Below are 17,345 nucleotides of genomic sequence, written 5' to 3'. Positions count from 1 at the left end.
TGGCCAGTTCCCTTTTTCCCGTGGAAGAAAAGTCTCCCAAAACCATGATACTCCCATCACTGTCTTTCACCATAGGGACGGTGTGTTTAGGAAGATTTGCAGGTGTTAGCTTTTCACCAAGCATACTCATTTAAAAAAAAGCCTCATCATGCAACAGTTTCGTAGACATTATTTGACCAGCGTCTTTAATTATGTGTGAGTGCAGGTCTCTAATTGAATAACTGTGGCCACTCATTAGTTCTATCATTTCTCTTGTTCTCTGTGCAGACATAAAGGGATTTGGCAGAAACCTCCAGAAACTCTTAAAACTCCCTTGGCATGATCAACTGAAACCTTTCAGTTTGTTGCAGCCTGATCACAGGGAGATAAATTCCCCTGTTTATTGTAGTTTTTGTTTGCTGTTACACTTGTCTCTGGTCAGTGATTTTTTTTTTTTTTTTTTTTTTTTGCAGCTCCAGTACCAAGAAGACTGGATTTGTGTTTTAACAAAAGACACTGTACAGCTTGTTTTGCATTTCTGTAAAGGAGATTGGATTAGTATCAATTAGTCAGCTTCCTTTGTTCCTTTACAGCACTGAAAGCCAACAGATGCTTGCAGAAAAGCCTCTCCTCTCAGGAAATAGTCCAGGGAATTCAAGATTTGTTCAGTAGTCACAAGCACAGGTGATTTATTTAAGGTTGCTTATCGTCTTCATCCCAGTACATATTTTTTGCTCACAGAAGTAGTATATGAAACAAAATCTTTCATTCTGGGAAATATGCATACACTTTCTAAAGCATTTACACCCATTAAAATAAATAAAATAAATAATTGTATTTTTCCCCACTTCACAATTATGCACTAATTCATATTTTATTATGTTAAACCCCGATGTACAGCACTCATCCAAGAACCAACTGAAACAATGTTCACTATTTAAAAGGAACACATGCATCTTACCTGGCTTAAATGGTTGTAGGTGCTATGAAATTAGTATCTGATTCTAACATTATGGTTGATTTGTGTGTGTTAATCAAGTGCTGCTGCTATTATCTAAGAAGCTTCTCAGATCAAAATGTTTGATTCATTTTTCAAGCCTGTTTGTCTTAGAACTGTTTCCATCCTATTTTCAGATGTAAGGATTTTTAAAAATGGAGCTAGGTGTGTGTGTGTGTGTGTGTGTGTGTGTGTGTGTGTGTGTGTGTGTGTGTGTGTGTGTGTGTGTGTGTGTGTGTGTGTGTGTGTGTGAACTAAGATTGTGTGTCCCAATTGCGCCTTTTGTCAATCTTCAATCAAAGCAGTAAGCTCTTATACTTACTCTTATCCTCTGTTTCTGTCTCTCCCACACATATCTAAGGAGAAAGTGCACACATAGCTACGTGGATTCAGGATTCATTTGCATTTTGTTTGGAAAAAAATGTTATTCCTTTTTTTTGCATAAAGCTGTTATACAAAGCTCTTTCCATTCCTTTTTACTCTTTCTCCTAATATTATCAATGCCATAATGTTGTTATTATTATTATTATTATTATTATTATTATTATTATTATTATTATTATTATTATTATTATTATTATTATTATTATGCTTTTATTGCAGCTATGTATTTTTCTTTATGTTTATGTGCTTAAATTTTGCAAAAGAAATAAACTCAATAACTGTTTTTAAATCATTACAAAAAGCGAAACGTAAACCTTTTTACCCTAGCAGGATCCCGTAGTCAGGAATCCCGGAAACGCTGCAACTGACAGCTAAACACTCAGCATGTAAGCCACTCTTTTCACGTTTTAAAAAATTGTTAACGCGTTTGTTTGCCAATTTTGAAGTTTCTACAGCTGTTTAAGCAACAGTCGGTCGTTTTCGGAAGTTAAAGATTTGTAAAAAAATAAAGTTAGACGTGGTGTTAGCAGAGAGAGAGCTAACGTATTTAGCAAACTTTTCAGCTTCAGTGAGTGCCACATCGCCACAAACTTGAGCCTCAGTTTGCTCACAGCGCTGACCAAATAACACCTACACATTTGCCTACATGCAGCTGTTCTTAGTTTGTGACCTTCAAATAGTTTTGTAGCGTGTTTGAAGTCGATGTTCTTAGCTGTTAGTGGGATTTAGATCTGAAATGATGTTAATAAGATGACAACTGTCTAATTTGGGCATTAAACTGTCCATAGCCACGTTTATTCCGGATCTAGATTATGTGGAGATGCATAAGGCGCATGTATATTACTAGGCAGCATTCATCTGAAGGTTCTGAAATAATCTGATTGTGTTTTGTTGCTGCTTATCCGGTTTGTTTTGTATGCAAGCCGATCACTGGCACTTCAGAGATACTAACTGGTATATCTGAGAGTAAATGCATGATTAATGTATTCAAAGCCATACTGTTGATATGCAGAGTCGGTATCAGTCAAACAATCTAATCGGAAAGAACAAATCAAAATGATTGCTGGGGTAATTTATCAGTTTGCAATAATACCTGTGAAAAACTGCAACCTGAAATTACCAAAAAAGGCTATATGTTACTATTGTTTATTTATTTTTTAGATATTGGCAAGGATTGTTTGGACTTTTTATGAGATGGAGCCAAAATAAATGTCAAGTTTTTGACAAGTCCTTTTCTTTTGTTATGGTAGGATGTAGTTTAAGCGTTTAAAAGCAGTGACTGAAAATGTTCTTCACCGGAGTAGAAACACTTTCTGCATGCATTCTCTTTTCATTTAATCTTATAGTTCAAATCCCGAATTTGAGCTGCAACTTAATTTCCAGTTTGGGAGAGAATCTGGACCTTATGAAGACTAAATAAATCTAAATGAGATGGGGATCTAAAAATCTGTACTGTATTTGGTTTATTTAAAAAAAAATTGCTCATCTTCCTGTCACAACAGGAATTTGAGGGGGATTTAACAGATTATAATCAGGAATTGTTTAATTTATGTCTTCATAGAACATTCTTGACACTGCAATCTGCTATATTGGTTTTTTTCTGTTCATTTTAGTAATATTTTACTTTCTTTTTCTTTTTACAGGGGTTGATTTTTTTTTTTTTTCTTTTTGTAGAAGGACAACCTGAGGCGCAGTCCTCCAGTCAAAACCTCTCTAGTAATGAAAGCGGGAAACTGAACATCCGTGATCTCAGCTGTATTTGGATAAGCTGACATTAAGCCAACCATGGATCGGGAGGAGGAGGAAGAGGAGCTGACTGCCAAGGCAGCACCAAAGGACGTGGACGTGTTGACGTCCATGTGCTGCCTGGGTTACCTGTCCAGCGTCAGCCTCCTCGTGGCCGTATGCGTCGGCATGTACGTCCGCTGGGAGGTGACGGACGAACCCATGATCCTGGTCATCTTCATCCTCGGCCTCTTCGTCCTGGGAATCGCCAGCATCCTCCATTACTACTTTGCCATGGAGAAGGCCAGCCTCAGCCTCTTCCACCTGTGGTCCGGCTTTCTGCTCGGACTCCTCTGCTTCCTCAACAGCCCCGTCTTGGACTCGAACGTGACGGAGCTCGTCGCCAACTATCTCCTCGTCGCCAGCGTGGCGATGAAGGCGGCCTGGGCCGTAACCGAGCGCGTCCGCCGCTCGGTCCGTCACAAACCCGCGCTGCTGACGTCGGCCGAGTGGCTCGAGCTGCTGGGATTTGGAATCGCCAGCACGGCCATGCTCCTTCACAAGTCGGCGGCCATCGTCTGCTTGGTAGTGGCCTTGGGAGCGCTCATCGTGGACTTGAGGATGAAGTCCCTCCTCGCTTTGCCCAACTTGATCTGTTTTGCGCTGGTCACTTCTCTCGCGTTCTTTCAGGCCTTAGGCATCCCAGCCAACCCTTTTGCCTTAGGCTGCTACCTGGGCAGGCAGCTCTGTGATCCGGTGTTGGACGTGTACTTTAGCGGGCTTGGGCCCAGCGAGCGCTGGATGCCTGTGCTCTCACTAGGGAAGGTGTGGAGGAGACTGTCCCTGTTTCCTCTGGGTCTGATGGAGCTGGCCTTCTTTATCTTCGCTGCCTTGAAGGTACACAGATCAATCTTAAAATATGACTCATTCAAAGCAAAATAACTGTCAACCTGCAGCACTTTCTGTAGCTTTATTTGACACTCTTGAACGTTTTCCACGTGTTTGTCTCGTTACAGCCACAAACTGCAGTGTAATTGGATTATTTTGTGTGTGTCATAAATGTTAAAGCAGGACTATGACAGTTTTTTTTTTTTTCAATTCAATTCAATTAAATTTTATTTATATAGCGCCAAATCATGAAACATGTCATCTCAAGGCACTTTACAAAATCAAGTTCAATCATATTATACAGATTGGGTCAGATTATACAGATTGGTCAAAAATGTCCTATATAAGGAAACCAGTTGATTGCATCAAAGTCCCGACAAGCAGCATTCACTCCTGGGGAACCGTAGAGCCACAGGGAGAGTCGTCTGCATTGTACATGGCTTTGCTGCAATCCCTCATACTGAGCAAGCATGAAGCGACAGTGGGAAGAAAAACTCCCCATTAACGGGAAGGAAAACCTCCGGCAGAACCGGGCTCAGTATGAACGGTCATCTGCCTCGACCGACTGGGGTTACAGAAGACAGAGCAGAGACACAACAAGACAGACAAACAAGCACAGAAGCACACATTGATCTAGTAATCTGTTCTACATTAGATGGTAATAGCAGGTGATCTCCATTGTTTTTTTTGGGGTTTTTTTGGGTTTTTTACATTTTTGACAAATAAGTCTAAATAATTCCGTTTTACATTAGCTTTCAGCCCAGGTCGCTCCGGTACCCCTAGTTGCTATTTTCCAAAGAAGAATTTACTGAAGGTTTACTAAAGGTTGTGCCTGTAATCGCAGTAAAAAGTTCTTTTATAAAGGATCTGCACAGGAAAGCCAGGTGCATGACACGCAGGTCAAACCTTTTCGATTTTTTTTTATTTGTAAGACATTTAAAAACCATGTACCGTTAGCTTTCCCGCTTCAGGGTTGCGGCCTACTTTGTGTTGGTCTGGCGCACAAAATACCACAGACATGAATACGTAGACGCCGCGTCCTCGGTTGAGAGGCGTGCCGACAGAGCGGCCATCTTAGGTCAGACCAAGCTGCAGTCAGACAGAATATGCGTCAATTCAGGAAAATGTACTTTCTGTTTTCAGACACTCTGAATCCGGTGAATTCTCACCCGATTTCCAGATAAATCAGCTGACTGAAAACGTCACCCCTTTAGGTGCTACATGGGACCAATTGATTGAATTAAAATATTGTCTAACTTAATAAATAATTTAGATTTTGTATTGAAAGTAAGCAAACTTCCAGAGCTCCGTCCCAGGAAGACTGCGCAGTCCAGGAAGCCCGACTTTTACTCCGCTTATGGGTGCGCAAATAAAAGGACAAAAGGAACCAGATCCTGGGGAATTACCTTCTATAAGGAAGATTTTAATGATAGATAACCCTCATGCTTTACAGTTACAGCATAAACATGATATGTGCTAATGGGTAGCAGGGATGGAAGTAGAGAATAGTACATTAAACACCAAAAACAAACAAAATGGTCCTAAATTACTGGATAAACATGATTCTAGGGGGGTGCGGGGGGGTTAAAATATTATGATTTTGTAATGTATTTGATTCTAAGCTGCGTTATTAGGTTTTTTGTTGATTGTTTCCCCCCAGATAGCAGTTTGTATTATATAATTTTAAATGCTGTTATGGGCACCTTTGCTCTCAATTGTCTGTATATAGTTTTGCTCCTATATAGATCAGAGCTGTTGTCTGTAGATCAGTGTCTGTGTATATATATATATATATATATGATATATAGATATATATACAGGAGATGAGAAATATATATACAGTATATATATATATATATATATACAGTGTGTATATATATATATATATATATATATACATTATGTATATATATATATATACAGTGTGTGTATATATATATATATATATATATATATATATATATATATATACAGTATATATAATATATATATATATATATATATATATACAGTATATATATATATATATATATATATATTAGAAGAAAGAGAGAGAGATTTATGTGTGTGTAATTTGTGTGTATATTAGATTAGTATGTAACTGCAAAATATGTAAGTGCGTGTACATTTTTCATCCAGTTTGACTTCAGTTTAAATAGTTTTGGTTCTGAATAAATATGTGTAATCTGTCTGAAAGGTCACGATCATTGTGAACATATGATTAAAATGAGATCTGAGCAGCCTCCTATTCATTTTGACAGCAAGTGTCTGAACTGTGGTCTGACCCAAGATGGCCGCCCTGTAGGCACGTCGGCCCAGCGGCCGGCAGCGTACAATGGGGCGTCTACGTATATGATGTCTATGCAAAATACGACTAAAACACGTCGCAGTTTGTGGTTCCAACGCAGCAAGATGTGGGAACGCTTCGGCATTGCCCTGTATCTCATGAATCTATATTTTTATCTCATCTTGGACAGCTCGGCGACTTGGAGCTGTGGTATCTGGTGATCCCCGGCTTCTGCCTGTTCGGCCTCTTCTGGGTCGTCTGCCACATCATTTTGCTGGTGACAATTTGGGGCTTCCACAGCAAGCTGACCGACTGCCAGAAAGCCTGGCGGGCGCATCCGTCAAGTAAACGTAGTCTGGAGCAGGTCATGGCCTCCCGGGGCATCCGACACTTCTGCCTCATTTCCGAACGCCTGGTCTTCTTCAGCCTGCTGTCGACCGTCGTGCTGGGGGCCGTGTCCTGGCAGGTAGGACGCGGCTTTAAAAAAAGACGTTATATCGTTTGTGCTGCTCCCAGGGAATTGGTTTTGCGTTTCTCCGCGCTCTGGGTGTGAAGATGCTTCTGGAAAAGGATCGTCTCGAGAGTTCTCGTCTAAATCATCCCCCTTTACAGGTTTGATTTCATATCGCTCCCCAAACTGAGCCCCCTTGATGCTCTTATGTGAAGCAAATTTAATTAGCTCTTAAAAAAAAAAATCCCCATCTACTTGCATAAAGAGCAGCAATAACGTATTTAGCCTTATTAGGCGTTTACGCTGGGAAGAGTCTCGTGGGCGTGAGTTGTAATTTAGGACTTGCATATTTTTCATTGATACCAAATGCAAACTCGCCTGAGAAGCCAATGGCAAGAGCTTTAATTTTACAGCTATTTAATAGCAATGGCTCTTGAAATGCAGCAAATAAGCTATTTAGTCGAACAGGTAAATCCATCTAGTTGCTTTATATTGTTCCAGATAGAAAAATTAACCTCAAGATACTACTGGTTACAGTTTGATCAACACAGGCCGAGCAGGTCTTCCTTTTTTTTTTTGCCATGGTATGTGTGTAAAATGTATTTGAGAGTGCCGATTTGTTAAATAGCAGAATTATTATTTTTTAATATTTTATAAACGGGTCCTTCTTGGTTAAGCCTTTACTGTTTGATTCAGTGCTACTCATGAGGATCCCTGCCACTGCTTTCTGCAGACTCAGCCAATCGTTTCTTAGCCTGTCGGAGCCAATAGTGGACTGTGCTTCTGAACACCCCCTCTCCCCCTTACAGATGTCTTCTGCTTTTGCTTTCTTGAGTCTGATTCGAATGTTGTAGATCATTCAACAGATAATATCTGACAAATATGGCGCGAGTAAATTCCATAAGCTGAACCCATTTGGAAAAGCTAAAAAAAAAAACTTCACTCAAACAAATGTTTCACACATGTCAGTCTGACCCAGGGCAGCTGTGGCTACTAACATAGCTCCCCACCGTCAGGGTGTGAACGGATGAATGACTGTAGTGTGAAGCGCTTTGGGGTCGTCGGACTAGTTAAAGCGCTGTACAAGTACAAGCCATTTACCATTTCATTATGTTGTAAATTTGCTCCCGCTGCACAGTCTCTCGTTCTTATTTTTTGCTTGTTATACATATATGTTTTGCCTTTGTGTGTCTCTGCATGCTTCCACTTGGATCTCCCCCTGCTGCTGGTCCATTGCTGCTATTTCCCCACCTGTGGGACAATAAGTGATATTTCTGTTCTATTTCTCCTCTGAAGCATCTCAGGTCTGTTTGCAAAAGTAATTTCCTCTAAAGCTGAAAAATGAATGCCCCGCCTTTGATGGAAACAACTGGCAAAAAAAAAAAAAAAAAAAAAAAAATCCATACTTTGACTAGGCCACTCCAAACCTTTAAGTGTATATCACTTGGTAATAGGAAGGTGTACCTATTAAAGTGGCCTGTAAATGTAACTATCTACCTATTAAAGATCTTCATCGTAATGTAGTTATAGGTTTCTGCACTATCCTATTAGAAAGAATTTCAAAGTGGTGTTATTGACATTATAATGTACTGTAATAGGTAAACACACAGTCACTCTTTAGTGTTCACCTCGTACATCTAATGGAGCATAAACTGCACAATCTCTCAATCTTACATTAAGCTTTAAATATAACGGAAATTGTTGCTTTGCTCAGTTTTTTTTTTTTTTGTTTTTTTGTTTTTTTAGCTTTCCGTTGGACAGTAACCTTGAATGGTGACAGAATTACCGGCTATGATAGGTTTGGTGTTTTTGCACATCTGTCAGAAACTTAATATGCCGCCTTGTTTTAATTAAATTCATGCTGATATCTTACCTTAAATATAGGTCAAAAATGCATCTGCGAGGCATCTTAAAATGCACAGACAAATTCAGCGATAAACCTGCTTCTGGTTTATTTATTTGTCTTCAGTGGAACCCGGCATTGCCTCCACTGAGTCGGCCCGTCATGTTTCGCCCCTCGATAATAGCGCTGTCAGTCCCGGCCCGTGTTTCTGTCTCATTACGTGTCGGCGCCGGTTAAGTGAGTCTGATTATCTGGACGCGAGCTGCGTGTGCTAAGCAAAAGTGACGGCGTGTTTTTTTGAATTTTCCGCAGCCCTCCAACGGCCTGTTTCTCAGCGCTCTGCTGGTGGTGCTGCCCCTGGAGTCTCTGGCACACGGCCTGTTCCACGAGCTGGGCGGCTGCCTGGGAGGAACCTGTGCTGGCTACGCGCTGGTGATGCCCACTATTTACTACAGGTACTGGAATTTAAGGCACTATTTCCACATTGACTGTCAATTCTGTTTTTCCCTTTTAATTGTTGATTGGATTTTTTATTTTTTTTTAAATGAACTTTTGAACTCGATTTAATTGAATATGACTTTGTGAAGTGTCTTGAGATGATGTGTATTCTGAAATGGCGCTATATAAATCAAATTGAATTGAAAAATGTAATTGAAATCAAATGGGGTGGCTTTTATGAGTAATGGCAGCCAGATGAAAACGCGGGAAAAGCCTCATGCTTATGCCCACTGAAAACTTTTGACTCCATTTACGTAGTGGAGAAAAAGAAACATTGAAGATGTTTTGCACAACGTAATGGGTATAACAAATATTAGGAGTCGTGGGTCCTCTTTAATTTTCACCTATGTAGGAAATGGAGGCATTTTTTCCCACAATCTTCCTTCCCTCTAGGTGGGTTTTGTGTGAAATGGGATGAATAAGTGAGAAAGCACATCCTGTCCACTGTTTCTCTTCCAAAGGCTCTAGGAGGCTCGTTAGAGTGTACAGCATCAGCAACTTCCCTCCAAAATAAAAATAGGCAAAATAAAAGTTGGATTTTACTAAAGCTTTCAGCATGAGATTACGCTACAGCGATATTTAAAAAAAAAAAATGCTTTTCACCTTTCCGTTGGGTGGTAAATATTATTAATCTCTCTCTCTCTGGATAAATAAAGCATATGATGCTACAGAAACACGCGCTTAATGTTCCAGCCCTTCAGGGATCGCTCCGGTTTTACTACAGCGGCATGCCAAGGTGTTCGGCTGCAGCAGACTTTGAGTCAAAACGCTGTTATTTTATTTTTTTTAAATTGACCAGTCAGTCAATAAAAGGCGTACGTGGCTGAGTCCATGCTCCAACAGAAGTTCAGATATTCGGCTGTTTCTGGAGGCTCTGTAGAGAGAGAGGGGTAAGGAAGGGGGACACCAGTTCGGTAAAGCAAACGGAAGAGAGATCTAGGGTTTTAAGCAGCGGGGGAAGGCGGTGAAGGCAAGGGACAGACGAGAGAGGGGAGGACTTGCTTTAAGAGGAGAGAAATTAAAGCTTTAAGAGAGAGCTCTGGAGAAAAGACTGGATTTTTTTTTTTCTTCTCATTTTTTAAGATGAAAGAGCCGGTGTCACAGGGGAAGATGCGATCTGAATCTGAAAGTGCTAGCTTTGGCCCCCAAAGGCCCAATAGGATTTGAAATGATTAAAAGGAATCTTTTTTTATTTTTTTTGGGGGGGGGGGGGTTAGTGAGCTCTGTACATCATGCACAGGTTGCAACATGTCGCCCTTAGATCTAGTGTTAGTATATGTTTACAACCTGCTTTACGTGAAGCGCCTTACAATCCACATCAGTGTCTTTTTTTTTTTTTTTTCCACATTTTGTCATCTTAGTATCACAAATTCAACAGGTCTTCACAGAATCGCATGTGCTAGACCCACTTTATGTAGTCCCCACTGGCCCATGCAAAGTATCTCCACGGCCTGATGCTGCCGTCCCCGTGTGTCACCACAGCCATCGTGCTGCGCTGGGGACCAACCAAAGTTTCATTTTGATCTCATCTGCTCGGCTTTCCTAACCTGACTCAAGCCAGACGCATGTCGCGCCACCTAGCTCCACTCACATACATCTGGGACATCTCCATAGGAATTGCCTTTATTGAAGGCTGGGCCTTATCAAAAATTCTTGCATATGATTGGATAAGCCACTTGTCTGTCATCTTTATCGACGTGCTATTTCAACCACTCACACCGAAGCTAACCCGTGACGCTGATGAGAGCGACGCAGGAAAAAAAAAAGTGGCACGCGTTTTATTGACAGTGAGCTGACAGGCGGCAAAGCGCCGCGGGTCGGAGGCGACCCCGGGCTGACCGCGTTGAGGACTAAAGGCCTCCTAATATGATTCGCGCTAACCGCCAACAGCTCCGGGGCGCGTCCGTGTCTGCAGCGGACGCGGACGCGCCCCGGAAAACAAAACTTGCCAAATCCGGTCGGGAGAAGGTTGAAAACATAGTTTCCACCAACAAAAGCCTTCTGAGCCGTTCTCTGATGTTCTTTTAATGAAACAATATTAGCAGACCTCTCAACTTTTATCAAAAGTTAAGAGTGAGATTATGCTAATTTTGGGGGTGTGGCTTGTTTGGGGCGGGGCTAACTGGACCCTGGAAGAGCCGGTGGAGTCTCAACTCCATCTCATTTTTATCCCACCAGACATTGAAGTAGACATGTATTACTTTTGTTAAAAAGAGAAAGAGACGTATTAATACCTTATTGTTCAGTTAATGGATTAAAACATAAAAAACACACAATTGTTCAAATAATACTGAATAAAATTAAGTAGTTTTAGGTTATTGACCGAATTATTACACTGTTACATATTCATCTATGGGTTTGTTTATCATTGTAAATCTATAACCTGATTGGTGAATCAGGCTGAGTTTCATCAAGTCTTTATGGTCAACATTTTCCCCTCAGCAGCAACACTAAAGCACACAGAGGTTCCCGCTGTGTCTTTATGCACGATCCAGCTGCTGATGTCTCCCTCCTTTCAGCTCAATGCACTTCTAGACTGTTACAGTTTATAACCAGCCCGTTGCCAAAAAATCCCCTGCTGTTTCATAGAAATATACACTTGTAGTTGATGTAACATTTTCTACGTGTTTACACATGTGTTCTGAACTACTAGTGTGAATTTCAGGTGTGTGGGACAATGTTTAGATTAAAAACATAGGGGGATGCGTTTTTTGGCAGCCCCATAGCCAAAAAACGCATCCCCTGCTATCTCAGAGGAGTTGACACTTGTATGACTGTATTCCTGTATATCCATCTGTAATTAAAGGACAAGGGTCAGCAAATGCAAATTCTGCCCTGTAAAACAATGACAGCGCAATTGTCGCTCTATGATCTAAAGCCCCATTTGGAGCTTTTAAACAGGCTTTTGAAAAACTTTGATAATTTGCTGCTGTAATATTATAGATGTTTCAGAATAAAAAGCTAGCAGATGTGCAGAATCAAAACATAACAGAAATACAATTATAGAGCATTCAGTATTGTAAGAAAGCCCACACTGTTTCTGGATAAATAGATTATTGTATGAGTTAAGTTCTATTCCGTTTTATGCCTCTTTCCTTGTAAGTTTGAAATGTCCCATGCTCCTGAATGCACCATAGCTTTCTGACGCTCACAAATGCATCACACTTGTCTATGAACGCTGTGTCTGCACATTTAATCTTCCGCTTAAGAAAAAGCTTTTCAGTTTCAAAACTCACGTCGGTTCTCACGGTTTATTGTTGTGTGTGAATGACAAGAGACCACAACAAATAAATCAGCCATACCTCGGATTAAAAACTTTGGATTTAATGTTGTTCATAACACCCGTACTTTTGTAAACGAATCTGCCAAATACACACAGTTTTTTAAACGTTTTTATATAATTAATATAAGAACAAGTCGCTGCGTTGGTCGTATTTTAATTCGTTTTCCGTCGATATTCATTTGTACAGAGCGAGGCGCGCTCCCGTGACAGGGGATGCATATCTCGGCAGGCATGCACTTTAGGGCATAACACCGGCTTACTTTCACCACTGGTTAAGACTAAAATTATTCATAACTCTGATCACTCTTCCTGCTGCTCTGTTAAAAAGAACTGCAGCAGGAATTACTGATGGCCACAAGCTGTGAAAGAAGCCGAAACAGCTCAGAAGGCGGAGTTTTGTCGTCCGCAGCCCAGATGGGCTTTGTGATTTTTATGTGTGAGAAATGCCATGTTTGCGTGTGAAATGCCATGTGTTGCGTGTGAGCGTGTGAAGTTAGTGAAATGCGTGTGTCACACGGTCAATGCGTGAGAGTTGAGAGCACTGAATAGTAGGTAGATTGGACAACACCAAAGAAATAGGGTTGTGGTTTTATTCTGACAAAACGCGGGGGGGGGGGGAGTTCAATGAAAATTTGGCAGATTTGAAAGCAGGACTTTTTCGTTTTAAACATTGTATAGTCCTTGCCAGGGTGGGTTCGGGAGGTGATGGCGGGGGGGAACACGGGTTTATTACCATGGCTCCTGTATGGAGAGATCTCTAAGTGTGATGTATGACTTTGCCATCCACTTGGCCATAAATAACATCAGGACCCAGAGATAAAAATGAAAATATATGGCTGCCCTGAATGGCTGATAGCCTTGACTTGTCGTATGTGTGTGTGTGTCCCTTGTCATGTTGTTGCTGTCCAGGAAAGCCGTGTGCCGCATGCATCCACACACTCTTTGTGCTGGGTTTTTGCCCGCCTTGTTTTTTTTTTTTTTGTTTTTTTTTTTTTGTCTTGACCTAATTTTGCCCTGGTTTTCCATCCTCTCCTATCTGCAACATTTCTCATTGGCAGTGAAGCCGGTCCCTCCGCCCTTGCGTGTGTCACTCTATCATCCTCTCTCTCTCTCTCTTTCTCTCACACAAGTCGTTCGCCTCTCCGCTGCCGGTGCCATTTGTTTGACTTCCCAATTCTCGCACCTGTCTGTTCCACCCCCAGTGCCGGCGGCCAGCCCACGCTCCTGCCGCCCGAGCACGTGCAGGAGTTGAACCTGCGCTCCACGGCCATGCTCAACGCCGTGCAGCGCCTCTTCTCGCACCACATGGTCCAGACGTTCGGCTGCGACTACTCCACCAGCGGCGTTACCCTGGAGGCCGTGCAGAACAAGCTGCAGAGCTTTCTGGAGCTTCGGACGGCGGACGGTCCGCGCCACGACACGTATTTGATTTTCTACAGCGGACACTCGCAGAAAGGCTCCGGGGCCTGGGCCCTGGCAGGTTAGTGCCTCGTTGTTGTTCTTTTATTTGCCTGTGTACCTACAATTATCATTTCATACATTTATTTTAGCATTATATACAAAACGTTCTACATTTTATTATATTTTGTCGTATAAACCCGTTTGTCCTTGAACTTTGTCATATTCTGTCATGTTGGGGCATCACATTTGCATGTTTTATTGGGAATATATGTAGGGCTGGACGATAATTCAATAATATATATCAATCAATAGACGTATATCAATGATAGGAAAAAAGTATCAATAAAAAGTTCAACAGAATAACAGTTTTCCTTCCTTTTGCATTCTAGCCATGTAGGTTAATACTACAGTTATTACACCTTCCCAACCAATTACAATCGCAGACCCAGGAACCAAGCTCCACCCCCTTCAAAGAGCTCAGCGAACATGTTTTTATTTTTATTTTTTTTTTAAAAACTTGCGGTTTTGGGAGAAATTTGCTTGAATAAAGAGTTGGGTTTGAATTCAGTGTTTGTGTGTTCTGTGTCTAAAAACAGGTCGCTATTGGACAACATAAGATGGGCAGGGCCGCACTTAAAATCTTATGTTTTCAATTTGCTGATAATTATCGATATCGATCAGTTTGCGTTCTATTTTATCGATAGGCTTATTTTCTATATCGTCCAGCCCTAAATATATGTGACAGACCAACTCAAAGTACCCCAAACAGGAAGCGGCAGGAAAATGTTGCAATATCTTTGTCTGATAGTAACATTTGTTTCGTGATCTGAAAGCAAAAATGGAAGAAATCTGCAGTCCGGCGGAATGTTGTGCATGACCTTTTCTTTGTGGTACGTATTCACATGCCGCCCCCATCTCCCGATCCCCTTGGTCTTTCCTAAGGAGGCGAGAGTCTGCACCTGAACCAGCTGCTGGAGATGTGGAGGGAGAAGAACGGCGGCCACGGCTCCCGCCTCATCGTGGTCCTGGACACGGAGAACTCCCTGCCGTGGGTCAAAGAAGTGCGGCGCCTGGAGGGCATCTACATGGCGGTGCAAGGAGCCAAGCTGCCAGCCTCCAGGCCTGACCCGGAATCCGGCGACGTCCCGCTCCTCGGCGACTTCACCTCCGAGTGGGTGGAGTTCAACTGCAACCCGGCCAGCGCCAACCAGTGGACAGAAAAGGGCAGGACTGTGATGGCCACGTACGGCGTGTCCAAGCGCTGGAGCGACTACGCGCTTCACCTTCCCACCGGGAGCGACATAGCCAAGCACTGGAAGACCCACTTCCCCAAGGCCACCTACCCGCTGATCCACCTGTCCAACTGGTGCTGCGGCCTGAACCTGTTCTGGTTGTGCAGCGTGTTTCTCCGCTGCTTCAGGAGGTATAAACTGGCCTGGTTTCCTCCAGCTGTGCTGGACACTGGGCAGGGCATCAAATTGGTACAGTCATAGGGGACACAAGGTTATTGGTTTTGATTCTACGCCATAGAGAAGGGCTGGTTTATGGTTGTCCATCAAAAGTTCTTTATATCTGGAAAATATGTTTTTATGTTATTTTTTTTATTAACTTTATTGTTATTTGTAACCATTGTCATTGATGGCAGACCGAAGGAAGACAGGAATTAAAAACATATGTTTTGTAGTTGACTTTTTTTTTTTTTAAGTTTCAAATTGTGCCATTTATTTATAACTTCTTGCCTTTTTAAAGGGGGATATTTGGCCTTTATGCCTTTTTTTTATGTATCCACTCTTTGTAAATCAATACTGTACACTAAGTGATTATACGCTGTTTTGCACATCCTTTTGTTCATTTTCCCCAATCAGGCATAAGAGTTTTTGTTTTTGTTTTCATGTTCATGCTGAGACATAGAAACTTACCAAGCAAAACAGTTAATCAAGGAACACAACACAACGCTTTTTTTTTTTCGTGCACAGGACAACAGACTTCACTTTAATTATTCCTTCATGTAATGCTGCCTTAAAGGGGGGTTGGGGGGTTCAACGGTGTTTCCAAAGAGATCAGGTAGCGTTATTTGTATGCAAATCTCTATACTGTTGGAACAAAGGTTGAAGAATAAACTCGTGAAAGAAAGTCTGTGTTTTTTTTTTGTTTTTTTTTCTGAAATATTCATTCAGAACGAATCTGTTGAATTGGGGGAAAAAAAGAGTTCAAACCTCCCATCAGCTCTGACCAGCTTCCCTGTCCCATTCCCACAGCATGATGCTGCCACCGCCATGTTTCCTGACGGGAATAGCGTCCATGTATTGGTAGATCTGCCGTTGCTTGGATGTTCAAAGCTTAGGATATTGTTTTATAACCCGACTCCGCTTTAAGCTTCTCCACAACTTTCTCCCTGGACTATCTGCTGCGTTCCTGTACGTCAAGAAAAATGATTTCGCTTAATTATTTAACAGTTTATACAAACACAGAATCTTTCCTGTGGAATCGCCCACATTTCCCTGCAAATGGGATTCTGAGTGGCACAGGGCTGGGAGAGGGTCAAGGCGAAAACACTGCAAAAAGGGAACTAAGTAAGTCAAATTTTCTTGAAATTAGTATATTTGTCCTCGATTTGAGCAGGCAGGTTTAAATGGTCTGCCAGTAGAATAAGACTTTTGCACTTAAAAGTAGGAACAACTCATCTCCATCATTTCAAGTGCAGTATATCTATCTTATTTTAGAGGTCAAAATACTCATTCCATCAGCAGCTAATCTTATTTACCTGCTCAAATCAAGGACAAATCCACTTATTTCAAGAGGTAGCGAAACATTAAGTATGATCTCAAAAGGAGTTTGCCAAGTAAGCTTTCACCTCAGCTGGCTGGGCGGGACTCATTCAGGGCGGCGCTGTCCGTCTCCTTCATCCCAGGATGCCTGAAGGGCTGCTCGCCAGGGCAAATGTTGGGGAGACCTTCAAAAGATCAAAGCGGCGTTCGCATAGCAAGGAGAGCAAAGTAGAAGAGTGCCTCAAACTACAAGCAACTATTTTGTTTTTGAACCCTTTTTTTTCTGGCTGGCAGTCAGCTGTTCATTTTGTGTCTTTGCTACAGACGGCAAGCTGCGATTAAAAGCTAAAGGTCAGGGATGTGCTACTATGTGTTGGTCTATCAAATGAAGAGCCAGTTAAATACATAGATTTTTGGTGTTATGTGATTTAAAAAAAAGCCTTTAATTGGGTATAATACATGTTTCTGTAGGGTACTTGATACCCAGTTTGTTTGTAAGATAAAACTCACACCCCACTGCATTTCTTGAATACTTTTATCACATTTTAATCCAATGAGTCAGCACTTGTGCTCCTTATTATCTCAAAATGCTATTCCTACTCAGAGCTTGGAAAATTAGCATCTTGCATATATGTTTTGCATCTGCCAGAATACTGAATTTTTAAGAGGAAAGATTTTTTTTGTTGTCGTTACTTGTGCAGTGTTTTCCAGAAGTCCTGCTCGCTGTGACTGGCAGTATGCCTGACTCTGAAATGTCAAAGTCATTATCTCGCATTACAAGTCTGTTTAGAGGCTGTTACATCGTCCAGATTTCACGCTATGTGCTGCACAGCAGCGGTGC

At 41.7% G+C, this 17,345-nt stretch overlaps 1 protein-coding gene across 1 annotated transcript; it reads left to right on the top strand.

Moving 5' to 3' along the window:
• Positions 1–1,683: 1,683 nt before the first annotated feature.
• On the top strand, positions 1,684–15,869 carry tmem168a (transmembrane protein 168a). The gene is made up of 6 exons (XM_021324691.2): positions 1,684–1,746; positions 3,004–3,982; positions 6,451–6,726; positions 8,867–9,009; positions 13,538–13,815; positions 14,679–15,869. Exons 2-6 carry the CDS (start codon positions 3,146–3,148, stop codon positions 15,227–15,229), a joined length of 2,085 nt encoding a protein of 694 aa, XP_021180366.2. The 5' UTR covers positions 1,684–1,746; positions 3,004–3,145; the 3' UTR covers positions 15,230–15,869.
• Positions 15,870–17,345: the final 1,476 nt, after the last annotated feature.

Source organism: Fundulus heteroclitus, chromosome 17, assembly GCF_011125445.2.
Source record: "Fundulus heteroclitus isolate FHET01 chromosome 17, MU-UCD_Fhet_4.1, whole genome shotgun sequence".
NCBI lineage: Eukaryota > Metazoa > Chordata > Actinopteri > Cyprinodontiformes > Fundulidae > Fundulus > Fundulus heteroclitus.
Note: the sequence above shows the minus strand (reverse complement) of the source record. Positions and strands in the feature narration are given on the sequence as shown.

Bases quoted from the DNA above. Each gene is read 5' to 3' on its own strand.
- tmem168a (XM_021324691.2), top strand. From the start codon at position 3,146: ATGGATCGGGAGGAGGAGGAAGAGGAGCTGACTGCCAAGGCAGCACCA. The intron at 6,727-8,866 runs GTAGGACGCGGC...AATTTTCCGCAG, and splicing joins TGGGGGCCGTGTCCTGGCAG to CCCTCCAACGGCCTGTTTCT. The intron at 13,816-14,678 runs GTTAGTGCCTCG...GTCTTTCCTAAG, and splicing joins CGGGGCCTGGGCCCTGGCAG to GAGGCGAGAGTCTGCACCTG.